This window comes from Terrapene carolina, unplaced genomic scaffold, assembly GCF_002925995.2.
Source record: "Terrapene carolina triunguis isolate 2854851 unplaced genomic scaffold, T_m_triunguis-2.0 Scaffold212, whole genome shotgun sequence".
Taxonomy (NCBI): domain Eukaryota; kingdom Metazoa; phylum Chordata; order Testudines; family Emydidae; genus Terrapene; species Terrapene triunguis.
In genome coordinates, this window is record NW_020664563.1 from 8,236,038 (window position 1) to 8,263,068 (window position 27,031).

General features: G+C 44.0%; 1 protein-coding gene across 3 annotated transcripts in view; it reads left to right on the forward strand.

The window, feature by feature from the left end:
• LOC113407545 (kelch-like protein 20) overlaps positions 1-26,540 on the forward strand; it is a 40,106-nt gene extending 13,566 nt beyond the window's left edge. For all 3 annotated transcript variants that reach the window (XM_026656175.1, XM_026656176.1, XM_026656177.1), the window contains 10 exons: positions 7,730-8,303; positions 12,802-12,960; positions 14,185-14,279; positions 16,526-16,641; positions 17,424-17,607; positions 18,479-18,622; positions 19,004-19,137; positions 19,803-20,011; positions 21,997-22,103; positions 25,881-26,540. In XM_026656175.1, coding sequence (XP_026511960.1) covers positions 7,730-8,303; positions 12,802-12,960; positions 14,185-14,279; positions 16,526-16,641; positions 17,424-17,607; positions 18,479-18,622; positions 19,004-19,137; positions 19,803-20,011; positions 21,997-22,103; positions 25,881-25,965 — 1,807 coding nt within the window. In that variant the 3' untranslated portion in view covers positions 25,966-26,540. The remainder of the gene's footprint in view (positions 1-7,729; positions 8,304-12,801; positions 12,961-14,184; positions 14,280-16,525; positions 16,642-17,423; positions 17,608-18,478; positions 18,623-19,003; positions 19,138-19,802; positions 20,012-21,996; positions 22,104-25,880) is intronic.
• The last annotated feature ends 491 nt before the right edge of the window (positions 26,541-27,031 follow it).

The window sequence follows — 27,031 nt, forward strand, 5'->3', positions numbered from 1 at the left end:
ACTGTATTTTCCACTGCATGCATCCGATGAAGTGGGTTTTAGCCCACGAAAACTTATGCCCAAATAAATTTGTTAGTCTCTAAGGTGCCACAAGTACTCGTTCTTTTTACATCTGTTCAGTTTGCTTTAATCATTAAGTAACACTCTTTCCTTTAGAAAATATACCAGATACCTTGGTGGTACAAGAATACCAGGACAATGGGCATGGTGTAAGAACCTGAATAGAATGGAATTCTTCTCATTAACAAGCCACATTTTCAGCTATTCAGTTTAAAACTGACTTAAAACTGACTTCAATCTAGTGGAAGGGAGGAGATTTCATTCTCCCCAACTAGAGGCAAGGGGCTAAGGTTTTTCACCACACAAATTAAACTAACTTAAAATATAGCTTGATCTGGGTAAAACGCCCAAGAGCCTAAGATTTCATAGGGAGCTTTACTCAATCTAGAACAGTGGTTTTCAAAGTTCAGGTCGCGACCCAGTACTGGGTTGCGGCATGCAAGGCACTGGGTTGCCTTGCTCAGCACCCAGGGACCTTGGCAGCTGGCCAGTAAAAACTATTAGTAAAACTAGTAGTCCCTACCTGGAAGTGGCCAGCAGCAGGTCCAGCTCGTAGGCAGGGGGGCCACGGGGCTCTGTGCGTTGTCGCCACCCCGAGCACTGGCTCCACACTCCCATTGGCCAGTTCCCAGCCAGTGGGAGCTTGGGAGGGTGCCTGCGGGCGAGAGTCACGCGGAGTCGCTTGCGCGGCTCCACCTAGGAGCCAGACCTGCTGGCCACTTCCAGGGCGCAGTGCGGTCTGTGGTGCCAGGAGAGGCGAGAAGCCTGCCTCTGCATCCCAGCTGCACTGCTGACCTGGAGCCGCCGGAGATAAGTCCGTGCCCCAACCATGCGCCTCAATCCCCTGCCTCAGCCCTGAGCCCCTCCAAGCCCGGAGCCCCTTCCTGCACCCTCGAGCCCGCACCCCCAGCCCAGAGCCCCCTCACGCACTCATGCCCGTCACCCCAATCGGGGTATGGGCCGCCAACCACAGATTTCCAGAGTCCTTTATCCTGGGCCATTTGCTCTAGCTGGTTCCAGGTATAGCCCATTTTTATGCTATCAGCCTGAAGGTCGCGTCGCCAGGTGTTTCTTGGACAGCCTCTTTTCCGCTTGCCTTGGGGGTTCCACCGCAATGCCTGTCTAGTGATGTTGGTTGGCTGCTTGCATAGTGTGTGTCCTATCCAACCCCACCTTCTCCTTCTAATTTCTTCCTCTGCTGGAAGTTGACGGGTCCTCTCCAAGAGGTAGATGTTGCTGATGGTGTCTGGCCAGCGGATCTGGAGAATCCTTCTAAGGCAACTATTTATGAAGGTCTGGATCTTCCTGGTGGTTGTTTTAATTATCCTCCAGGTTTCAGCTCCATACAATAAGACTGATTTCACGTTGGAGTTGAACAGTCTAATCTTTGTTGCCAAAGACAGCTCTCTAGAGCTCCAGATGTTCTTGAGCTGTAAGAAAGCTGCTCTTGCCTTACCGATCCTTGCTTTGATGTCTGCGTCCGTGCCACCCTGTTGGTCGATGATGCTGCCTAGGTAGGTGAAGGACTGTACTTCTTCCAGAGGGCTTCCATTCAGTGTGACTGGGTCATTACTGATGGAGTTAATCTTGAGGATCTTGGTCTTGTCCTTGTGGATGTTGAGGCCAACCTGTGATGACGTGGCTGCCACTACGTTGGTCTTCTCTTGCATCTGCTGTTTGCTATGCGAAAGGAGTGCAAGGTCATCGGCAAAATCCAGGTCATCAAGCTGGGTCCACAACGTCCACTGGATTCCGCTCCTACGCTCATAAGTGGATGTCTTCATAATCCAGTCAATGACAAGGAGAAAGAGAAATGGTGACAACAAGCATCCTTGTCTGACTCCGGTTCGCACCTGGAAGCTGTTTGTAAGCTGCCCTCCATGGATCACTCTACAGTGTATGCCGTCATATAAGTTCTTAATCAGGTTGACCACCTTTGCTGGGATGCCATAGTGCCGAAGGAGCTTCCAGAGAGTCTCTCGATCCACGCTATCGAATGCTTTCTCATAGTCAACAAAATTGATGTACAACGAGGAGTTCCATTCCATAGACTGCTCGACTATGATGCGGAGCGTTGCTATCTGGTCCGTGCATGATCTATTTTGCCGGAAACCTGCTTGCTCATCTCGTAGCTGTGGATAGACGGCATCCTTCATTCTCTCTAAGAGGACTCGGTTGAAGACCTTCCCTGGCACCGACAGAAGTGTGATTCCTCTGTAGTTGGCCCAATTGCTGAGGTCTCCTTTCTTGGGGATTTTAATAAGATATCCCTCTTTCCAGTCCGCCGGAATCACTTCTTCTTCCCATATCTTCTCGAAGAGGGGGTACAGCATTTCTACTGAAACATCCAGATCTACTTTCAGGGCCTCTGCTGGAATATCGTCAGGTCCAGCCGCCTTCCTATTCTTTATCATAGTGATGGCTTTTCTGATCTCATCTCTGGTTGGTCTGTCACAATTGATTGGAAGGTCTTCGTTGGCTGGGTCAATATCTGGTGGATTTAATGGTGCTGTTCTATTCAGAAGTTCCTCAAAGTGCTCCGCCCATCTATTCATCTGTTGTTCTATTTCTGTTATAGACTTTCCCTGCTTGTCTTTGATGGGACGCTCTGGCTTGCTGAACTTTCCAGACAGTCGCTTGGTGATGTCATACAGCTGTTTCATATTGCCATTGTATGCTGCCTGCTCCGCTTCTGCTGCCAGTCCATCCACATAATCTCTCTTGTCCTTCCTAATATTCCTCTTCACTACTCTATGGGCTTCAGCATACTCTTTTTGCGCTTTAGCCTTTGCTGCTCTAGTCCTGCTGTTATTAACTACTGCCTTCTTCTTCTTTCTATCTTCTATCTTAGTCAAGGTCTCTGCTGTGATCCTCTCTTTCTGCTGGTATTTCTTAATTCCAAGCACTTCCTGACATGCTGACCTAAGTGTCTCTCACTTTCTGCCATCTGTTGGGTACACTGTCTTCCTCTTCCTCAGACCGATCCTGTAGTACTGAAAACTTATTCTTCAGCGTCAGTCCAAAATCTTCCTTGATCTTATGATCCTTCAAAAGGCTGATGTTGTACTTCGCTCTTCTGTCTAACGCGTCTATCCAGTTCTTCTTCAGCTTCAGCTTCAATCTGGCCACCACTAAGTGGTGGTCAGACGCTACGTCTGCTCCTCTTCTAACTCTAACGTCCTGCAAAGATCTTCTGAACTTCTTGCTAATACAGACATGATCGATCTGGTTTTCTATCGTGCCTGCTGGCGATACCCAGGTACTCTTATGGATCCGCTTGTGAGGAAAGATGCTACCTCCTATGACCAGGTTAAGTGCACACAGATCCACAAATCTCTCTCCATTCTCACTCATCTCTCCCAGAGCGTGGGTCCCCATGACTTGTTCATATCCTGTGTTGTCAGGTCCAATTTTGGCATTAAAATCTCCCATAAGGATGGTAATGTCTTTGTCTGGGAGAATCTCTAATATTTTCTGAAGTCTGTTGTAAAAATAGTTTTTGTCCCCCTCTTCACTGTCATTGGTTGGAGCATAGCACTGTACAACATTCATCTTAATCCTCTTCATTTTAGTTCTGAAGGATGCTGTGATGATCCTGGAACCATGTGCCTCCCAACCAATCAGTGCTCTCTGTGCCTGCTTGGACAACATGAAGCCTACTCCCTGTGTGTGGGGTGCGTCGCTCTCTTCATGTCCGGAATACAGCAACAGCTCTCCTGTCAACAGTCGTCTCTGTCCAGCTTGCGTCCATCTTATCTCACTAATGCCTAGTAGGGTCAGGTTGTTGCTCCTCATCTCTGCTGCGACCTGCGCCGTCTTTCTTGACTCGTACATGGTCCTCACGTTCCATGTACCGATGGTAATCCTCCTGGTTGCAAGAAGGGTAATCGGCTTAGTGGCTTCCTCACGACTTTCACCACCCAGCGTCATGCGTCTTCGAGTTGAAGACCCTTCTTTTTCCAGGCTAAAAGTCTCTGTTATCTCTATTGGCGTTTCTGTAGCAAGTTAATTTTTTACGGGGTGGAGTTGCTAGCCCCATGCCCAACCCTCCTCCTTTATCCTGACTTGGGACAGGCAGATGGCCCCAAAGGACCCCTCATTCCTGGCCCCACCCTGCAGCCCTCACCCCCGCGCCTCAACCCTCTGCCCCAGCCCTGAGCCCCCTTCCACACCCCAAACCCCTCAGCCCCAGCTCCGTTGGGTCGTGGGCATAAACTATTTTCAACTGAATCACCAGAAAAAAAGTTTGAAAACCACTGATCTAGAGGACACTGGAATAGTTTTCGCCTGGTTCTCTTCCCAATTCTCAAAATCAACTAATGCTATGTCTACGCTAGAGACCTTACAGCAGCGTAGCTGTACCAATACAGCTAAGCCGCTGTAAGATCTCTCATAGCCACTCTATGCCGACGGGAGAGAGCTCTCCTGTCAACATAATTAATCCATCTCCAATGAACAGCGGTAGCTCTCCCGCCGACATAGCACTGTGCACACTGCCACTTATGCTGGCAAAACTTATGTTGCTCAGGGGTGTGTGTTTTCACATCCCTGAGTGACATAAGTTTTGCCGACATAAACGGTAGTGTAGACATGGCTTAAGACTTCTGGATAATGGAACTGGCTAAGTAAACCATCCTACTCGTAGGGGAGTAGCCTTTGCCATGACTCTGTAGAATGGAAGGCGGATGTGGTTCTCAAAAGAGTTTGGGAGTGCTGCTCCAGGACCACATTTCAGGGGGCTCATGTAGTTGGGCAGCCTACATGTGTCTTCAAAAGTTCATCTTCAGGCATAACAAGGAGCATCCCATTTTTCAGAAAATGGCTCCCCTAATAGAAATATCCCACACTTTTCTGTGATATGATCTATAATTTCATCAGGGTCACTTTGAAATTGATGGCAGCATCTACCTTGCTCAAAGATGCTTTGGCTGCAAGCTTGGTCAAGAAATGCTGTCCAAAGTGGCCTTGATGGTACACATTTTACTCATGCTCTCTCTTTTTCAGAGAAGGCTTGATGCCTCTTAAAAATGGTGGCGCATAATGCAATCCTAACTGGTTTGCCTAGCTAGAACTAGACCCTCCTACAGGAGGATTTTGTCACAAATTATTTTGAGTCCTTCTCCATCTCCTGATAGAAGGATGAAGTACCTATCCTCTGGCCTGATTTACTAAAAACTATTAAACTAAACTGGTAAGGCAAGTACATGAATGTATAACCAAGTTTTCTAGGGTTTGCATGGGGATATTGCTGAGATTAATTTACATAATCCACACTGGAAAGTTTCCCAACATTGTATGTGAAATCACCTTTCTGAAAACAGGGCATGTCTTTGAAAATGATGAGAAAGCCCCGCCTGGTGAAATGAGCTAGAAAAGTGCAGGAACGAAGAGAGAGTTTAAAACCAAAAGGATTTGTCAGAGATGTTACGAGGGATGACAGTGAGCATATAAAAGGATAGAGTTGAGGGGGAACCAACCAATCTATTTGAAGTGTACAGAGACTGAATAGGAGTAACCAGCAAAACCTAGAGGGGAAACCCAGCTGAACCTTTGTCACCAAGATATGAGGGAAAGGTAATGGTCTGAAACATCTGAATATGACGATTGGGGAGGAAGTGGGGAGAAAGAGGGAAAACAGTTTAAGATGCAACTGAATTATTTGAAATGTCATGAATAGAACAACTTCCTTGTGGTTAGAAAGTGCATTTGACATCATAATGAGAGAAAAAGATGTGATCTATTTTTAATTCTTCCTTCAAGCATGCAGCAAAATGTACCATGCAGTTGCAAAGTGAGGCTAAATTTCCTTTTAACTCTTAGTGCAGATTGAGTGAGAATGTTTTGCTACTAGTGGTTGCGAGCAGCATAGAATCATAGAACTGTATGGCTGGAAGAGAACTCGAGAGGTTAACAAGTCCAGTGCCTGTACTGAGGCAGAATCAAATATATCTAGACCATCCCTGACAGGTGTTTGTCCAGCCTGTTCTTAAAAACCTCCAATGATGGGGATTCCACGACCTCCCTTGGAAGCCTAGTCCAGTGCTTAGCTATCCTTATAGTTAGAAAATTTTTCCTAATATCTACCCTAAATCTCCCTGCTGTAGATTAACCTTCAATGGACATGGAGAACAATTGATCAGCATCCTCTCTATAACAGCCCTTACCATATTTGAAGACTGTTATTAGGTCCCTCCTCAGTCTTTTCTCAAGACTAAACACATTCAGGTTTTTTAACCTTTCCTCACAGGTTAGTTTTCTAAACCTTTTATCATTTTGTTTCCCTCTGGACTTTCTCTGATTTGTCCATAGCTTTCTTACAGTGTGGTGCCCAGAACGAGAGAGAGTACTCCAGCTGATCCCTCACCTCTGCCGAGTAGAGCAGGAAAATTACTGCCCAAGTCTGACATACAACACACACGCACCACAGAATTATGTTAGCCTTTTTTGCAACTGTGTTCTCCCTATTTATAGCCAGTGCAGGTGGGGTACAGTTCAATTTCTACCCCTTTTTTGGAGGGCTTGTGTGGCTGGTGGTGATAGTATAAAGCAGTGGCTCTACTCCTAAGATACCCTGTGGCTGATACCTGTCCAGGGGCAAGAGGGTGTATGGGGATGGTAGTTGTGGCCTAAAAACCGAGTGGAGGACAACAAAGAACTAAAGAATTGCAGCAGTGGCTGAAAACTTTTTACACCTTAGCTAATGACAGTGACATTGGTGAAATACTAGGGTAGTCCCCTGCCCCCCCAATCTCTGTAAAAGATGTTATTGTTTATGTATCTTGCTGAATGGCTTCTAGTTTCTAAGGTTTCCATCTTGACTTTATTTTCTTCCTTTCGGGGAAAGGGAGTTGATTTTTTTTTTTTTTTTTTAAGTATTGTTGAAAATGTTTTGACTGTTTAGGATCCAATCACACTAATTGCAGTCCTTAGTATGCAATTCCTAGGAGAAATTAACAACCTCTTGGAACCCACCAGAAACACCAGGGTGTGTATTGTGTCTGAAGAGTCCAGGTACAAAAATCAGAGAGATAACAAATAAATTAGTGGATGCACCAGGAAGCTGGGACATAACCATGATACTAGCCAACCGTCTTACTTTATGAAAGTCTACAGGGCTGTCGTGCTCAAATACCACAGTGATGGGTGATATAAAAATCTACATAGAGGAAGCTTGAAGAAGAGAAGAAGGTTGATCTTGTAGTTAAGAAGTTTGACTGGGACTCTGGAGATCTGGGATTTAGTTCCAGCTCTGTGTCAGACTTCTTGTGTGATCTTGGGCAAGTCACTCTTTTATTCCTTAATTCACTGCCTGTAAAATGGGGATATTACTTCCCTACCTCACAGAGCTATTATGAGGTTCAATTAAATGTGTAAGACATGCTCAGATACTACAGTGATGAGTACCAGAAAAGTCTATAAAATAGATGTAAACATGAGCCTATTGCAAGCTGGCTTTTGTTAACTCACTGGGATGCTTTGATTTAGACTGTTTTTTTTTCTGTGGCTATTTGATCAAAAGTGCTTGTTTCCGTAGGTGGCCAAGGAAGCTGGAAGTGGTGATATTTCTGTGTCCAGCTCAGACCAGACAGTGATGGACACAGAGCCACCAATGACATTTGGTGAGAGATGAGTCAATGATAATCCTGTTTCATGGCTTGCTCCTTTGCAGGTGTACCAGTACTCGACCAGGAGAGACCGGAATGGATGTGACGAGCCGTTGCACCCTTGGAGATCCCAACAAACTGCCAGAGGGAGTACCACAACCTGCTCGCATGCCCTACATCTCAGACAAGCACCCTCGACAAACCTTAGAGGTTATCAATCTTCTGCGGAAGCACCGAGAGTTGTGTGATGTGGTACTAGTCGTGGGTGCCAAAAAGATCTATGCACACCGGGTGATACTTTCAGCCTGCAGTCCTTATTTCCGAGCCATGTTCACTGGGGAACTGGCAGAAAGTCGGCAGACAGAGGTAGTGATTCGAGACATCGATGAAAGGGCCATGGAGCTGCTGATTGACTTTGCATACACTTCCCAGATCACAGTGGAAGAGGGCAACGTCCAGACCTTACTGCCAGCTGCTTGCCTACTCCAGTTGGCTGAGATCCAGGAAGCCTGCTGTGAGTTCCTAAAAAGACAATTGGACCCTTCCAACTGCCTGGGTATCCGGGCTTTTGCTGACACTCACTCCTGCCGTGAGCTGCTGAGGATTGCCGACAAGTTCACGCAACATAACTTTCAGGAGGTAAGCTGCAGGGTGTGGGTTCTGGGCATTTCGTGTTTAGTGCCTCCTTACAGATCCTGCCCTTCCACCTGCAATGTCTCTTGTTCCTGGTCAGTATTGACTGGCGTAGTAAGAGAGAGAGGATGTAGCTGCAGCATTAGTACTAAGTTGCATGATAACTATTCTATATTACATACTAGTTATTTCTCAACTTAATGTTCTGATGTGAATACTACACATATTATAAACAGTGAATGCTGAAAGCTCATTGGTAAGTGGCAATGTGTATGGATTGCATCTGACACTCTGTTCCTGAACAATAGTTTGTGACGTTCCACTCTCCTGAGGTGCTGAATAGTTTAAAACACACACACACACACACACACACACACACACACACTTCAAAAACTAAATATAGAGTTTTAATAAAGGGATTGGAGAGAACTGGGGAAGCTGTGGGAAAAATTGCAGAGGCCTCAGAGGAGCTTTCAACTCCCTTCCCTAATCAGAAACTGTGTTTCACATCTGCCATTCAGCAACAGTTGTTTGAAAGTAATTCAAATGTGTATCTGCAGAGGTGACCTTTTTAAACCCAAGTCAGGTTTTTTACTTTTTCAGTTATTTCTAGCAGATGTGAAAGACTTACCAGACATCAGTTCAGTGAAGGACTAGTCCTACTAGCCAGAAATAGATGACAGAAGAGGGTGGGGTCCCACCAAGGAATCCCATGGGTAGAGCTCTGGTGAGAAGCATAGCCCCTCCTCACATTCTCTTTTGGGAGTAATAGGGCTGTGTTTTCTATCAGGATGCTTTTCCTGGTCACTATTTGGTGGTTTGGGAGCTATATATTTTGTGTCAGCCTCTGGCAAGAAGGTGTTTTCTAAACTTGAAGCTGTACTCCCCTGGTGGGAGAAGGAACATTATATCTCTCCTACCTCCTCCAGAACCTGCACCACTTTACCCCTCACAGCAGCCAGGAGGCTTGAAAGGAGTTACTCCTACTCTATTTCCCCGCTTCCAATTTTTGGATCCCCTCCCTTGTGAATAACTTCAATGCCTTCCCTTCTACATATAGCTTTCCCAAACCACAGCAGTATGTAATTGATAGATTGGTTGTGACCCACAGGTTTTTCTGAAGAGCTGTGTGAAACTGACCAGAGTTGTGTTCATTTCAGTCTGGTGCCACTTAGTAAGTTATGAGCAGGGGCAGACAGACTTGAGCTTGACTGTCTTTAGACACATTGAAGACTGCTCCACAGCTAACTGAAGACACACTGCATCGATTTATGCTCAGATGTATTTGGAAGGCTTCTCAGACATAAGGGCTAGAAGCTGAGGTTTTTGGGTTTTTTTAAATGAGTCTAAATTCTGTAGAACTTAATGATTGCCATAGGTGAGTGAATTTTTCAGGCCCAAGCTTGAAGCTTGCCATTCCACTCCACATTTTCTCTGTACTGCATTAATTCTGCTGTTTTCTTGGGGAGGGACGGTAATCAGCCAGTTGTTTATTTTCAATGCTTGCTGTTTTCAATTAGAGCTGTGTTCTTTCCACTATTACATGAGTAGGGCATGACTACAAGCCTCTAAATAACTTTTTACAGTCCAGTATTTTTGTATTGAAATATTCAAACATTGATACATGCAGTTAGAATCTGAAAGTGTTAGGTCCCAATGGCAAGGAGTCCATTTCTTCCTTTATGTTCCCACTGCAGCCAGCTTCTTGTCTTTCTTCCTACCCACAACAGATTACATGCCGCACAAAAGCTTTGGCTGCAAAAAAAAAAAAAAAAAAAAAACTTCCCCTTCAACTATATTAGTGTATAAATTACTAAACTGAAATGTGGCCTTTAGAAAGCTGCTGCCGTGATTACAACAGTATTTTTTTCTTTACTCAAAACCGTTCATATAAACTTGGAAGAGGCAGATGCTATTGTTTTTATGCCTCTATATCCATGTCCTTATCAGAGCCCTAAAAGAACTCTCTATTTTTTCATCCTCTCTCCTCCATCTCTTTCCCCATCTTATTGGGGCCACCATCCTTGCAGCCATCTTCTTTCCACCTGAAGAATGGACCAGAATCCTGTGTGGAACCCAGTTACCTGGCTATTTAATAAGCCAAAATGGACTGATAAGTAATGCAAAGCGTTCCTTCCTCCACAGGGATTGCATGTACATACTTCTGTCAACCTGACAGAATGAAACAAAAGATGGAATCTCCTGCCTGGCAATGTAGAGGACTAACCACTAGGCAACTAGGCAAAGCCAGTCAGTTAGTCCATATACTCTACTGTGCTAACTTTCTAGTTCTGTTTATTTTTATGTATGTTGCTGCAATACATCATTAATTCCTTGGTAAAGTAGTTCTCCAAGTTTTCCATTCCTCTCAGTTTAATCTGTCCTAGTGAATCTCATGCATATAATGTGAAATGAATCTATTAACAATTTTATTCTATGAAGGTTTGTTCCTGCATAATTTTTTTTGTTCTGTTCCTGACATCTTTGCAAAGGAGAAAAAAAATCGATTGTAGGATGGACAGCTCATGCTTTTTTGTGTCAGTAGGCAAAACTCTCACCATATATTCTATTTTAAGACATTTGTTCTGTGAGGATGAACCATGTTGTCTGGTATATAAATCAAATAATCACAGCCAACACTGTAAGATAAATTCTCCTGATCACAATCAGCATGAAAACAGTAGTGTAACCCATTCAAGATCTTATATAAGGCTATAAGCTTTCAGTAAGGAAGCAGTCAAATAGTCTATAATTTTAGCCAGATAATTATCTGTAAAATTGGGACAAAGGTGATGTTTAGACATTTTTAAATTATGCGATTGTTAAATTATGTATGCTAGCAAGTTACACAGAGGTGGCAACCCAGGTGGCAGAAGCGCTAGCATTACTTTCAAGGTCTTAAAAGACCTCCCATTATTAAATAAATTGGAGAGTTACAGGATTTTGCTCCCTGCAGTGCTCTGCTACTTTTCAGACTATCACTTTGCAACTGTCAGGGCCAGCCTTAGGCACAAGCTACCGTTTGTAGGGGTGGGAGGCAGACCCGACAGACATGCTGGCAGCCCAGTTTCTACCTCCTTCCCCAGCAGTGGGACTGCAGAGGCGAGGTAGTTTGTTGACCAACTTTATCTCAGCTTCTCCTATGACCATTGGAAGCTAGTCGGATAACTGTGACCTTCGCTGCCTGCTGAGTCCCGTTTAGCAACATGTGCTGTTGTGAGCATTTTGGATATTTTCTAGTACACACACAATATTTTGAATCAGTTCTTCAAGTAACTAAATGGACCATGCAGCTGATCACTAGAAGAGTGGAAATCTTTGCCAAGAGAATTTATTTGTATTATGCTTAAAATCTTGCAGCCAGGAAGCTGAGCTCTTGCATGCACATTACTTACTGTGAAAGGCCAATGTTCAAGCACTTCATGTTGCTGAACCTCTTTCCCAGGTGCCGTGGTAGAAACTGGGCACACTTGTGTGGAAGATGGGTTGGCTGTCAGCAATTGTGCATGTCCATAGGTCTGTTTTATTTAGGTTGTTATACCTCTCCCATTGTCCTGCTATCTGAGTGCCTGAGCATGATATTCAGTGTGTCTTAGCTCCATAGCCACCCAGGAATGTCTGCAGCATGGCTGTGTAGTGCATTATCGCTGTGCTATCATTTGGTCTGAGCATAGGAAGGAGAAGAATCTCCTAGGTCTTCTAATGGTGGCTAATGTCTTCAGAGAAACTTGCTTCTTATCTTGAGTACAGAAGAAATTATTAACATGTTTGCAGGTTGTCAGTGGCTTATATTTCATAGGAGATCAGTCCTTGGGGTTTTTCAGAGGCTCTGATTCCCTCTTAAGTGCAATGGCACTCTATCACTCTGTGTGTATATTTAGAGAGAGTGAAAGAGACAGAGGTAGGATCATATGAGTCCATCTGCTGTCCTGAGACACTTTCCATTCTGCTACAAATCAACATCAGGAAGATTTTTCCTATATATCTACAATGGCTCTGGTAATGTGTTTTTGAGACTTTTACCTTCGGTTCTGGTTTGGATTTGTTATTAGGTTACAAATAAAATGTCTTTATTTTGGTGCCACTTTCCTCTCAAATATTTATCAGCTGCAGAACATTTTTCTTTCTGTTTTATGTATTCCACATGGCAAATGAGGAGGCTGGTTTTAAACAAGGGCTTTGCTATTCCCGAATTTTGAAACTAGATTAGTGCATGCTGTGACTTACCACTTTACAGAACTTTTATATTCCCCATTCATTTGCATTGCCATCTAAAAGTTATCTGAACTGCACTGTGGGGTCCAATTTTGTGAAGCGCTGCAGATCTTCCACTTCCACTGACGTCAACGGAAGTGGAAGGTGCTCAGCACCTTACTGGATCTGACCAATTGGATCCTATCTAAAGGGAGGGATTTCTCCTTTAACCTTGAAGTAGAGTCCAGAAGCAGTGAGTGCTTTGAAACACTGTCCTTACCTTTTTCTTTATCACCATCTTTTTGAACAGGTGATGGAGAGTGAGGAGTTCATGCTTCTTCCAGCCAATCAGCTCATAGATATCATATCCAGTGATGAGTTGAATGTTCGCAGTGAGGAGCAGGTGTTCAATGCAGTGATGGCCTGGGTAAAGTACAGCATTCAGGAGAGGCGACCCCAGCTACCCCAGGTAACCTTGAGCATGGTTCACATGCATCTGCTTTGTACAAGGAGAGAGAGATTGGATTTTGTCGGTGTAAGTAGTGGAAGTAATTCCTCTCCGGACTTCCCAGATGTGTTACAACGCTCACAGTTTCCAGTCAGCTAGGCCTAAAAGTCCAGTGCCCAGGTACGTCAGGAGCGGGCCCTTTAGAAATGCTTACAGATAGAAACATTAAGATTTGCTATACTGAATCGGACCCCAGGTCTTCAGCAGTGGCCAGTACCAGATGCTTCAGAGGATTGTGAATGAACCCATAATGCAATTATGGAATAACCTGCCCCTAAGGGAAGTTTCTTCTTAACCCCAGGAAGTTGATTTATACCTTGAAGTCTGAGGGTTTATACTAGAGCTGGTCAGGACATTCTGAATTAAATATGCTCTTTTGTCAAAGCTAAAATTTTGCAGCGGCGTTATCTGTTTTGACAAAGTTTTTGAGGGGAAGGTTTCTGAGTTCCAGGATTCTCTGGTCAGAAATAATGAGAGAGAAAGAGAGACTCTTACTGCCCTGCTTTGCCCTTTTTGCTCCAAAAATGGACATTTCAGCACAATTGCATTTCATGAAAACTTTCAAAAGTTGTTGTGAAACAGAATTGTCATCCTCCTTTCAGCTCTAGTTTATACCCCTTACAACTCTTTGGACCCTTGTAGGACCATATGTTCATCTGTGTTTAATTCTGTGTTCCATTATACCTACTTATGCATTTAAAGTGTAAGCTGTTTGTGGCATGTTTGATGTAGTTCATTTACTGTACAATGCAGTGTACACTCAAAAGGGTAAATAGATAATAAAACTGCCAGCCAAACAAGTGCTTAGGACAATATGTATAGACATCTGCAGTCTCCTTAGGATTTTCAGTCAGGTTGTTGGTTTCATCCATTAGCAGTCTCATTGGATCAGCTCTTTTAAAATCTGATGTTGTCCTGCTGGATGACTACATTGGCTTATTGAAATTGCAAAGGTGCTATAGACAAAAAGCTACATTGAGCCAGAGTGTCCTGGTCTGAATTGCTACTGGGATTGTTATTACACTCCTATTGCTAATCTTTCTTCTTTGTGACTGCATTATAACTTAATTGGATCACAAAGCATGTGGAAGCAAATTAGCTAATGTTGCTCTCTATTTGACTGTTCCCTCCATCTGTAAAGTGACAAGTGCGTTGCCTTTAATTGTGTTCTGTTTTGTCTCATAGGTGCTGCAACATGTCCGTCTGCCACTACTCAGTCCCAAGTTCCTGGTGGGTACAGTCGGCTCAGATCCACTCATTAAAAGTGACGAAGAATGCAGGTAAGTCCCGGTGGAAAGAGTGAAACTGAACAGTGCACTTCTATGAATTTCACTTCATATGGGTGCCTTATCTGTGTTTGCGCTCCAAAAATATTGTGATTTGTCAGTGGTAAAACTAAGGTGATACTTACCAGTTTCCTTTTCTGGGATTGGATAGAGGGGAGATAGAAGAAAGCACTGCATTGCAAGTATGTATTTATTTGAGTAGACATTGCAATGTGTACCCTCAAAGGAGCTTTTTTAATCAATATTTTGGTGGGAGAGAGAGCTTTGGGTAGGCAATTTACCTTTCTGATAAATCACCCTTCCCAAGATGGCCTGTTTTTCCTATCACTTTGGCTGTAAAGCCAGGTGCCTTAGTTACCAGGAATCCCACTGAGCACTGCTCAGAGGAAGCCATATTCTAAACAACCTAAAATAGCTTTTCTGTATCTGAAAATGTCGTGACTTTAATGGCCCGTGTAGCCAGGGGTTCCCAAACTTTTTTCCCTGAAGTCCACCCTCCAGCTGCAATAGGTACTGTGACCCACTATTAATACTTCTTGGGAAAAATTATAAATTTTAATTATTACATACATATAAACTATAACGCTATACACAATGTGCATGTTTCCTTTTCATTTTAAAGTAAACAATTATAAAAATCCCAAGCAATATGCACTCAAAGAAATGCTTCAAGATCTTTGAAACCAAACAGCTCTGGTAAAACTACACTTCACTTAAAAAAAATATTGAGAGCAAAATTCGGCATTCAAACAGGGAAAACGCAATGTGTAAATGTACAATGTATAAAACTGAACAATAAGCAACACAACAATGTTAACAAAATTGTTAAAAAATGTGTTGTTTGTTGATTTTAAAACAAAATAGTTGTCCAACTTTGAACACTATATTGTGTTTTCAATTTTTTTAGTGTAAAATCTGAATTTCTGTGGTGCTGTGTAAGTAAAGACTCAACCATACTCTCTACGAACTAGAAAAGAATAAAACATTGTAAATAAAAACATAAAATGACAATTATATTATAACACACTGAGGCAACAGGTACTCATCTGATCTGGTAAAGAAGAATCTAAACTTCAAATATGTGTCGTCAGATTTTCTTACCACTTCCTTTATTTTTTTGGCTGGCTCATTTTGTGTAGCTGTAGATGGTCTGGGACTTCCAGTATCTTCTCCGTCAGAGCATCCTTCTCATTTTCTAAAATTAAATCTATCCATGTCAGATTGAAATACTGCTTGACATTTTTTACAGTTGTAAATGGTGAACTGTGTGTACATTACTAGGTTACCTTGCAGTGAAATGCACCATTGTACTCACGAAAATTAAACTTGACATATTGCAGCTTGTTTTTAAAATAAATAAATATTTTTTTTCTATATTTTGTCCAACATACACAGCTCAAAACATTACATTTCTATAGCTTTTACTTAGATTACATGAGTCACATGAAGTTAAATAGTTACTAAGAGATTGACTGGAGAATGCAGTTTTGCTGGCAGACCACCCAAGACTGTGTCGTGGCACACCTTTGGGCCCTAGCCCACAGTTTTGGAACTCCTGACTATACCAACCCTCCTGGAACTAGAAGAGAATGCTAGGACTATGGGAAAGCTGCAACTCCCCTTTACAGTGGCATAAAGCTCCCCTTTCTAATGCTGCAGGCTCACGAGATATCAGACTTTGAAGCTCTGGTGTTTTTATATACCGAAAATTGTCACTCGTGTAGCACTAATTGTTCCTTTCCTGGTCTTTGGACAGGTATAATACTTTGGTGTTGGAGAAGTTCAATTTTTGTGGGGAGAAGGTGGAAGCTTTTTTCTGGCAGGTTATTTAAAATAAAATTTTAAAAAAGCTGATTGAAGTTGCTCAGGGGTTTGGAGTGTTAGAATTATTTGCAGGGTGATGGGTAAGAGGGTGGGTGGGTGAGCTAGTTAAAGCTGAATGATGAAATTTTTATCATCTGGATACCGCTTCCATCTATTGGTATTGTGTGTGAGGCTTTTAGCAATAGATGTCTTATGAATACCTAAGAGAGGTTTATATATAATTATTATATATTATATATATATATATATATATATATAATATTACATAAAGTCATGCATGTTCTGTTTAGTATGGCAATAACTGTAACGTGATTGGTGATGGCTGCTATTTTTAGGGATGGCATGTCCCAAATAGTACTTCCTGAAAAATGCCACTGTCATCCAGACATTTAGAATAAATGTTTTCTCTTGCACAGGGACCTGGTGGATGAAGCTAAGAACTACCTGTTGTTGCCCCAAGAGCGGCCGCTGATGCAGGGACCAAGAACTCGACCACGCAAACCCATCCGTTGTGGAGAAGTGCTCTTTGCAGGTGTGTACCATGCCTGCAACTTCGGCTGTGAGCTCCAAGTTTAAATGCTCTGTTTCAAAGTTAGTCCATATGGCCAACCCTAACTATCAGACCTTCAGAAATGACATTTTATGTTACCCATCCCACACTTTCAGTTAACCTTCACTTTCTTCTTGTCTTGCATTGTCTTTGGGCTTGTCTACACTTACCAGTGATCAATGCATGGCGATTGATGCATCAACGGTCGATTTAGTGGGTCTAGTGAAGACTCGCTTAATCAACCGCAGATCGCTCTCCCGTCGACTCCTGTACGCCACCGGATCGAGAAGAGTAAGGGGAGTCAACGGGAGAGCATCTCCCATCGACAACGCGTAGTGTGGACCCCGCGGTAAGTAGATCTAAGCTACGTCAATTTGAGTTACTCTGGTCACATAACTCAAATTGCGTAGTTTAGATCGAATTTCCCCTGTAGTGTAGACAAGGCCTCTGTCTTGCAAAATGGGTTTCTGGTCTATGATTAGGGCTTCCAGGCACTGTGGTAGCACTCATAATAATACATGCTGAAACACTTGACTTTCAATGGGACTTGTGCTCCTAAACTTACGTAGGCACTTCTGAAAATCCCATCCTGTTTTCTTATTGACAGTCCTCTGAGTGAATAATTCTGATACTGTCTTCTTGGGATACTGTGTAAGAAGCATCTGTGGGCAGAAGATGTAGATAGATTATTTGTTGTAGACACATACACAGTGTGTGAGTTTGATGTACTACCCTGACACTGTTTCTTGTGTTGATTCCCGCAGTGGGAGGCTGGTGTAGTGGGGACGCAATTTCCAGCGTGGAGCGCTATGACCCTCAAACCAATGAGTGGCGGATGGTGGCTTCCATGAGCAAAAGGCGCTGTGGAGTTGGAGTCAGTGTTCTGGATGACCTCCTGTATGCTGTGGGAGGCCATGATGGTTCTTCTTACCTTAACAGTGTAGAAAGGTAGGTCTCCAGCAGATCATTGCAGAGTTAACATGCATTCAAAACATGGTGCCATCTGTGATAAGGGTGTCCATTTTGCTGTCTGTGTTGATCGCATGCTGAACAGTTGAAATACTACATCTATACTATCTACATTTCCTGCTTCAGTACATAAGCTAATATGTGGCAGTGATTACTAGCCTTTTTGACATCTGTATCAATGTTATATTAAACTAAGACATCAGACATAGCAGAATGTAGCCTTGTTCCCTAACTTAATGGTAATCTGAGTCTGATTACTCTGCTCTGAGCTCTGTATAAGGCATAGCCTTTGACATGTAAAGGAGTAGGGAAAGGAAGTGTAAGAGTGGGCCTGGCTGTAGTTTCTGATGGGCATGGCTTTTGCAAACTTCCTTACATATGCATTCCGACTGGCTTGATTTTTTAGTGTTGCTCATGAAGGTGAACCTGCAAGCATATATTTACTTGTAAGGTGCGGATAACTATCCAGACATTATTTTCTGGGCTTGGTAAATAGAGAATTATCTGAACCTTGGAAATACATACAAGGGAGGAGGAATGGAGGTCAGAATTGGGTCTTTGAAACGTTCAGTGATTTAAAGTAAAATACAGTGGACTTCAGCTTTTAGTGAAGTCAGTAACTTTTCCAAGAAACACTTCATGCGAAGAAGAGGTTTTACTGCAACCAGAATTGCAGTTTGCACTACATAGTGCATTGGAACAATTCAGGACTTTCATCCTTCTTCTTTATAGTTTCCCTCTGAATTCAGGGTAAGCAAGTTCCACTGTACCACTAGTCCCAAGCCACAGGGGAGTCGGAGATTTCCATAGATAAGCAGTTCAGACTTGAATTATTTGACACACTTTTTAGATATGACCCAAAGACGAATCAGTGGAGCAGTGATGTGGCTCCCACCAGCACCTGCAGAACCAGTGTTGGAGTGGCAGTTCTCGGGGGATACCTGTATGCTGTTGGTGGCCAGGATGGCGTCTCTTGTCTCAACATTGTGGAAAGGTATTAAAAATAAGGAAGCGGGAGGGGAGGAGAAGGAAAGATCTTATAAGAAGATGCAATTGGTGCACGTGAGTTTGAAAGGAGGCAACAAATGCTGAGTGGGTTTGTTAGTGATTGTATTTGAAGGTGGATGTTTTTAGTTTAACCTGAATTCCAGCAAACAGCAACTGTCTGCCTAGGTGCCACAATGTGCATATCCTGAACCTCTTTTAGAGGCTAAAACCAGAATAGACGTGTTAGTATTACCCCACCTGAATGTGGAACTGTCAGAACTACTGCTCCCCACAGATTCCTTTGGTTGCTTGGTGCAGCTCCCAAGGGAAACAGGGCCTGATGTGTATATTTGAAAGCTCAACTGGTCTCTGCTTTTTCTTGTGGCAGGTATGATCCAAAAGAAAACAAATGGACTCGGGTGGCTTCCATGAGCACCAGGCGCTTAGGAGTGGCAGTGGCTGTGTTAGGGGGCTTTCTCTATGCTGTGGGAGGCTCCGATGGGACGTCGCCTCTCAATACAGGTATGTCACTTCTCCATACTGCACTGCAACCAGTATCTTCCATGGTCCCATTCTTTTACCCATAAGCCTTCCCCAGACAGCTGGTAAATATTTTGTGGTCTGTTTTCTGAGTGAGTTCCTCACCTGAAGTTGATTTTGCTATACATTAGTACTGTCCCCATCCTCCTAAACCACTGATAGCTGGTTATATGTTTGTGTGTCTGCTTATCACTAGGATGTTGCAATAGGCAGTTACTTTGTGCATTTTCTTAGCATTTGCCTACCAAGAGCCAGTGCATCATCTCTGCAATATCTCTGGTCTTCACTGGCTTGGGCAACAGGATACTTACTGGAGGTCACCCTGTCACAAGTGTAGATGGCAGTACAGACCAGTTGTAGCTTCACCAGATTGTCATTCTTCAGCTGAGGTGCAATAAATGACTGAACATCTGGCATTCCTGTCTTTGTTAGACTGGGGTTGGGGAGAGGAGGAGGAATAGCAAGCCTTTTAGAGAAAGCAGGGAGAAGCAGTGTGGATGATGACAAACTGACACAATGTGTTTCTGGTGTGGGGAGGAAATGTTGTGTCTTCACAGTCTGATCCGTGTTATGGCTACAAGCACAGAGTCACTAATAGAAGGGCATTAGATGGTGTCCAAAGATTTGTAATGTGACTTTCTCCACAGTGGAGCGCTACAATCCCCAAGAGAACCGCTGGCACACAATAGCTCCCATGGGGACTAGACGGAAGCACTTGGGCTGTGCAGTATACCAAGACATGATCTATGCTGTGGGAGGCCGAGATGATACCACAGAGCTCAGCAGTGCCGAGAGATACAACCCCAGAACCAACCAGTGGTCTCCTGTGGTGGCCATGACATCACGGCGGAGCGGCGTGAGTTCTGCTTCATTTGCCAGCTTGTGCTGTGCTTAGCTATTTAGCTGGAGCATAGGGAGGGCTCTGTTCTTTTCTTGCTTCTTTCACTTTTCCTGCATCTTAACCCCCTTCTAAGAGGGAAATGTTTGTAAAAAGGCAAAGCACATTGCCCAGAAGGAACTACAAGGTGTAGCAATATTAGCTTCCTATGCTGCAAGGGGTGAGTGGGTGATGACGACAACTTTTTAATACAATTGAGAAGGGGAAATTTTTTTAGGCTGCTTTTTTTCATAAGAGTTTTGACAACTAGCACTGAGTCACGAGCACTTAATTCTGAAGCAGGGAATTCTTGAGTGTACTACATCAGTTAGTAGCCATAACCTCCCCTCCGACCTCCCAATAGCAGCAAAATCCATTAGAGGAAAGAACATGCCATTAAATACACAGGCACTGTCCTATTGTGCGCTTTGGAGGAATTAGCAAACAGACTGGAGAACTATCATGTTCATCTTGCAACCCAGACAAACTGGACTTTGTGATAAATGGTCACTTACACCAAAAATCACACGTTTTTCAGGTTGCTTCCAGTCCCAAGAAACCAGTCACTTACCTCAAATCAGTTGGTACCCTAGATCTTACACCAAAGACAATGCCTGTAGCCATTCCTGTAATAAACTATCTAAAGGTTTATTAATTAGGAAAAAGGAGTAAGAGAGTTATTTACAGGTTAAAGCAAGCAAACATACGCACACAAATGACTTGCCATCTAAATCCTAAGAGTGATTGAATTGACAGACCACTACAACTCTAAGTGTCTTTCAGGGCAGCCCCTGGGGATCTCTGGCTTCAGTTTAGAGTCTCTGGCCCTTCAGAGTTCAAATAGCCAAAACACTGGAAAATTTCCCTGTGACTTTGTTTTATTTCCTTCATTCAGCTTCCAAGGCCACAGGATGAGCTTTCTTGCATGTAGCATTTCCCAGGTATGATAGGGCCATTAACCAATCCTTTGTATTGCAATGATCCTTGATGGCCTGTCTGATTTTGGTAGTCCTTCTGGATGGATGGGGAGAACGATTCCCATGGCTAAGTTCATAAATTCAGAGCAAACATTTTCAAAGTTATAAAGCAAAATGTACATATTTTCTTATAGCATGGAATACAGACATTATAAGTGTGATTAATGCATGCAGCAACTTACAAGCATTTCATAGAATCTGAACACTAAATACAGTCTTATAAGACTAATACCTGTTTTAAGCAAAACTAACATACAGGTGACCTGGTCTGGTCTCCAGCTACGAGGTTGTCAGTTCTTTGCTAATGCCTGCAGCCTAGGCAAGAGCTGGCATCTGGCCTGCCAGCATCACAATGAGGTCCTCGGAGCCTGGGGCTGGAGGATCCTACTGTTCGCTCTGGGATCAGTGTAGTACAACTCCGGTTGCTTATTGTGTGATGAAGGTCTTGTTCATTCTAACCCTTGCTGTTTTTACTCTCCCAGTCCCTGGGCATGAACTTGAATGCATCATTTTTGCTATCTGATGAGCTGAACCAGTCTTGAGAGCAATGACATTTAAATCACTTGTAAAACCAGCATACTGCTGATGAGAGTCCAACACAATTGCCAATGCACCAAGCAGCAAAACACATTTTTTGTCTTCTCTGACAGGGTGGGAAAGCTCTAATCTTCTTTTCTTTTCGGTTAACTCTACTCAGCATCCCAGGGAAGTAGCCATGTGTTTTGAGGGAATCTGTACTGAAATGTTCTAGTTGAATACGATTTTATGCTAGGTTTTATGAATCTGTATTTTAACAGAAATACTAAAATACAATTGTCCCTTCTCTACCCCTACTGCCTCCAGGAACGTGTGTGCTGTGTACTGACATCTTCCCAAGGCTTGACTGCTGATTAATGAATAGTCTTTTATTGAAGTGTTTTTCTTGTGAGACAAGCCTTCAGGACCTGCAATGAAGCAGGAATAATATCTGGGGGGGTTGTTTTCTAGGTTGGCCTTGCAGTAGTGAATGGACAGCTAATGGCAGTGGGAGGCTTTGATGGCACAACGTACTTGAAGACCATTGAAGTGTTTGATCCTGATGCTAACACATGGAGGTAACCTTTAAATTCATGAAACAGTGACATTGCAAACCTTAGGCACACCTGCTTAAATTATGCTTCCCAGCAGAGTAGAGATGTGTTGTGCCTCATCTTACTGGAAGTCTGGTTGATGGAGGTGACCACTGTAACCCTTTGTGTGACTTGGCTGGTTTGTTTGAAAGTGAAACCAACAGAAGGAGCAGGCAATGTGATCCAGCATGTCACATGACTAACCTCCCATTTCCAGTGTGTGAGAGAGAATCACTTTCTGAATAACTGAGAGGTGGAGAAACTGTGTTTCTCTGCCACCCATATGCGCCTGGAATGTGTTTCAGGATAGAAAGGAAATGGAGACATTTACCACTCATAATGCTGTCACTTTAGTGCTGATAGGCTGTATCAGTAGCAGTGAAGTCTCACTGCACAGCCATTTCCTAAAGAGAGGTAGCAAACCCCTACATAAGTGTTGCGCTTTCACCAAAATAATCCATATCTGAATGGTCTGTAGTGCTGCTGTGTTCCAATATGTGTCTTGCCCATTGCTCCTCCATACGTCTGACCAGAGGAGTAACAGCCATTTTGGAAATAGCTCCCTGTGGTGAGGGCCTGCAGCTTCCCTTTTCAAAACTGCAGTATATTCTTCATTTTGAATATAATAGAGGTGATTCTACTATAGTGCCTTATACTTAAGGACCCCAAAGACCTTTGCCCACTTTAGTGAATTTAAGCCTCACAGCACCATTAGGAAGTAGGGATTTGATTTGCCATCATACAGCTGGGGAAACTGAGGTCCAGAGAAGGTGAGTGACTTAGTCAGTTACATAGTGAGCCATTGGCACACACTGTATTAGAACCTAGACCTCCTAATCTCAAATACTGTGCTTTGGCACTTTTTTTGTAGGCTAATCTGGAGATCTCTGTGTGTACATGTGTTTGTACATACGTACGTGTGTGTGTGTGTGTGTGTGTACCTACACATGCATTGAGCCATGTCTGCTCAGTTTACCAACAAAAATAACCATGTACCTTAGCTGCTGAAGCTTAAAGATACAGAAAGCAGAACAGAATTCAGTGTGCTCCTTTGGGGCTATCTAGGCTTCACAGTGCTATGCTCGGATTCCAGAATCTCTTTAGATGGGGATCTATTGTATGAAGCAGAGGAGTTTGAGTATATGGAGTTCTGTTAAATCTGCAGGGCTAGCAGTTAGAAAAATCTTGTTTTGACCTTTAAACTAAGCAGGTCTGATATGAAACCATTGGTGGGAAATATGTATTGAACAGAGAGAGGCTGTTTTTCCAGAATCACTTTTCTGACGATAACTGCACTTGAAAACAACTGTTCGTACATTAATCTAATCAGTGTAGAGTTTGACTCCTATTTATATCCTTGAAAGGGATTTGATGCTTTAGAAATCTGTCAGGGTGCAGGGAATAGGAAGAAATTAATGTCCTTGTCCTATTGAGCTGGCCTGAACTAGTATATTACCCTTTCATGCTGAGATTTTCCTATGTAGTGTAGGAGGCACTTCTCTCAGTTAAGCACTTTTGTGTGATGATGCCTCTGTACAGCTCAGAAAGCCAGCCCAGTGGGGAGCAGTATATACTTAATATTCCTGAGGGAATTTTGCACCAAAAAATTAAAAATTCTGTGCCAAAAAATATTCTGCACACATTTTAAAATTCTGCAAAATTCTACAAATTTTGTCAACAAATAAATGTGGAGGCTCCAGCATTGCAATGGAGAGCACAGGCCACTGGCTGCACAGAGGTGGGAGATCACCTCCAGCCATCTCCCCGACCCCACCCCTCGGGGGACAGACTTGATGGAGAGGCTACACCCAACCGTGACACGGCGTAAGGGCTGGGCTTGCCACAGAAATGCCCCGGGGCCCTGCCCCTCCACACCAGGCACACCGGGTGTGGGTGGGCAGGCAGGCTCAGCCTGGCACGATCCAAGTGTGAGGAGGGATCCAGGTGTGGGATGAGAGGGTTCTGTGTGGGGCAATCAGGGTACGGGTGGCTCAGTGGCGGGTCTGGCTGCGAGAGGATTCTGGATGCACAGGGGCTCGTTGCAGGGTTCCAGGTGCAGGGGCAATGGGACTCTGCAGGGGGGTCCAGATGAAGGTGGTTGGGGCTCAACAGGGGAATCTGGGTGAGGGGGGATGGGGCTTGGCATGGAGGTCCAGGTGCTGGTGGGGTGGGGGTCTGGGTGCAGGGGGCTTGTCAGGGTGGGGCTTGGAGTGTGGGGAGCTCACCAGGGGTGGTGGTCTGGGTTAAGGGGGTTGAGGTTCAGTGCGGGGGGTCTGACTGTAGGAGGTGAGGCTCAGCGGGATGGGGTTTCAGGTGTGTGGGGGTCTGGGTATGCGGGGGTCTGGATGCACAGGGATTGGGCAGACAGCGGAGTTCCCCATAAAGTGACCCCTCCCCCCAGTGCTGAGGAGCGATGGGGGGAGGGTGTGGAGCTTCCTGCAGACGGGGGAGGTTCTGGGGGTGGGTCTGACCTGGCCCAGGCCGCTCCTTTCAGGGGAAGAGCAAGTCCTGTCCGCCCCAGCCCAGCCGGAACTAGCAGCTGAGCCCGGTGCAGGGTAGGAGCCACCGGCCTGGGCATCCCCAGCCCCGCCTTCCCCGCACCCCTACGTCCCATGCAGTGATTTACCTCTCTGCCATCTGCTCCAGGTGCCCAAAACACTGCGCCCGCACTGCTGGGGTGGGGCGCATGACCGTTCTTGTGGCTTCCCTTTGCTTCCCCTTCAGAAAGCCCTTTTTCCGTAAGGAAGCAAAGAAATCTGTGGGGGACATGAATTCTGTGCCTGCGCAGTGGTGCACAATTCCCCCAGGAGTAACTTAATTCTGCCTTTTAACCGAATGGTGACAGCCACTCTCCCTGGCAGGAGTGGTAGGACATATAGTATGGAGAGCTAGCCAAAGCATATGTTTGTAGCTAATATAGGTAGCTATTGAAGATACTAGCTTGTTTGTTACCTGCACTGAATTGAATAAAGCTGGTGATGTCTCCTATCATCTTGCCTCTCTTTATTGGCTGCGGTTCTTCTTGCTGTGTGAATTTTTTTCTCCTATGTGTGGAGCATCACTGGGAAATCCTTGATATGCAATCTGGGGTTAATGGATGGCATTGGTGACAGTTACTGAAAGAACTCCACTGTCCTATTTCTTCCAGCAGACTGTAACTGCGTCAGCACATAGAGGAATATGCAGCTGAAGCAGGAAATGAGAGCTGATAGGCATCAGATTTCCATATGAAATGTGGGCACTGTTTCAGTATCATAGCATGGAGAGAACAGATGATGTTTGAAATGCATTATACATTGGTCTGTTCAGCTGTGTGTAGTATAAAGCAGATATGAGTCTGAAATTAGCTGTGCACCATGTAGAAGATTTACCCCCTGCTCCAGGGTTGCCCAAAGCATAGCCAGAGGGCCAAATGCAGCCCATAGAGTTGCTGCCCTCTGTTCCTGTAACTACACAGGAGCAGAAAGGAAATTCAGTGCAGTTTTCTGATGCTGGAAAACTGGAAGCAAAATAATTTGCTGTCCGCCTCAAGGGAGATACATATGTGAGCAAATATGGCTATTTACTTTAGATGTGTGTGTATAGATTGGGGATCGCTGCCTTACTCATCAGACAGCTTAATCACAGGCATCACCTGAAATGGAGACCAACAATTGTGCTGAACTATACATGCTGCCTACGGAGGCTGTTTCATGCTTTTATCAGAGAAGACAGTGCATTAAGAGCCTAAGCAGTATGACCAACGACAACTTTTCTTTGCAGGTTGTATGGCGGAATGAACTATCGTCGGCTGGGAGGTGGTGTAGGCGTTATCAAAATGACACATTGTGAATCCCATATATGGTAAGCGTCTAATGGAGGGAAAGCCCTTGGTTCTCAATCCTATACAAACTGAAGAGACTTACTGACTCTGGAGCTCTGTGCGGCTCTAGTAAAATATAGATCCACCTTAATTCTTTGCTGGTGCCTCTTTCTATGGAATTATAAATAAAATGACTTTTTTGAGCGCACATCCAATGGGAGACCACCTTGTCAGACTCCAGGAACCACCTACTACAACTAGAAGCTTTGCTTATGTCCATATTTTTTTCTAAACAGTCTCTTGGTTTTTGAATAAACTGAACTGTAAAAGTTACTCTAGCATAAACAATGGCCTGGGACTGCAAGCTGTGCCAGGAGTCTGGCAAAGAGGAGGGCCTCTCCTCCTCCAGCAGTGGAAGTGGCATCCATGCAGTGGGTGAAAGAGGAAAGTGATACTGAAAATAGTGCTTTTGCCTTATTTACAGAGAGCTTCATTTAAAAAAAAATATGTACTTGACCAGAAAGGTGCCACCTTTGCACAGAAGCTTTTCTGAGTGCAGAGTATATTTATTTTTTCATTTAATTTGTATCATGTATTTTCTTTGTATCACTCCCAGTGAAAGATTCCATCTCTTTTAATTTTTTGAGATTGAGTTCTGACAGGCTGATGGTTGGGGCAGGGCTACATCCTGATACTTCTGGACGCTGCTGCGCCAAGCCACTTGGACCTCTTAGAGCACAGGAGCTGTGAAGATTAGTGCTCTGAGCGTCTGGTCGGTTTTTGGGGCAATGAGAAGCAGGACTGGAACTCCCATCTCTTTGCTGAATTACTGATGCTCAAAAAGGAGGTTGGGGATGAAAGGTGAAAAATAGCTAGACTCCAAAATTATGCGTTTTTCCAGTATGTGGTACAAAGGTTCAAGATCTATGTCTTTCCTGTATGTGAACCTTATGAGAGCACTTATTGCCATTATCAATTCTTGTCTCTGCTCACATGGGAACCACTTGTTATTTTTGGAGAATCTAGAAAGATATAGTTGCAATTTCCTAGCACTTGCCCCTATTGCAGACTTGAAATAGCTCCTGCTGAAAAATGCTCTGGTCAGAATCAG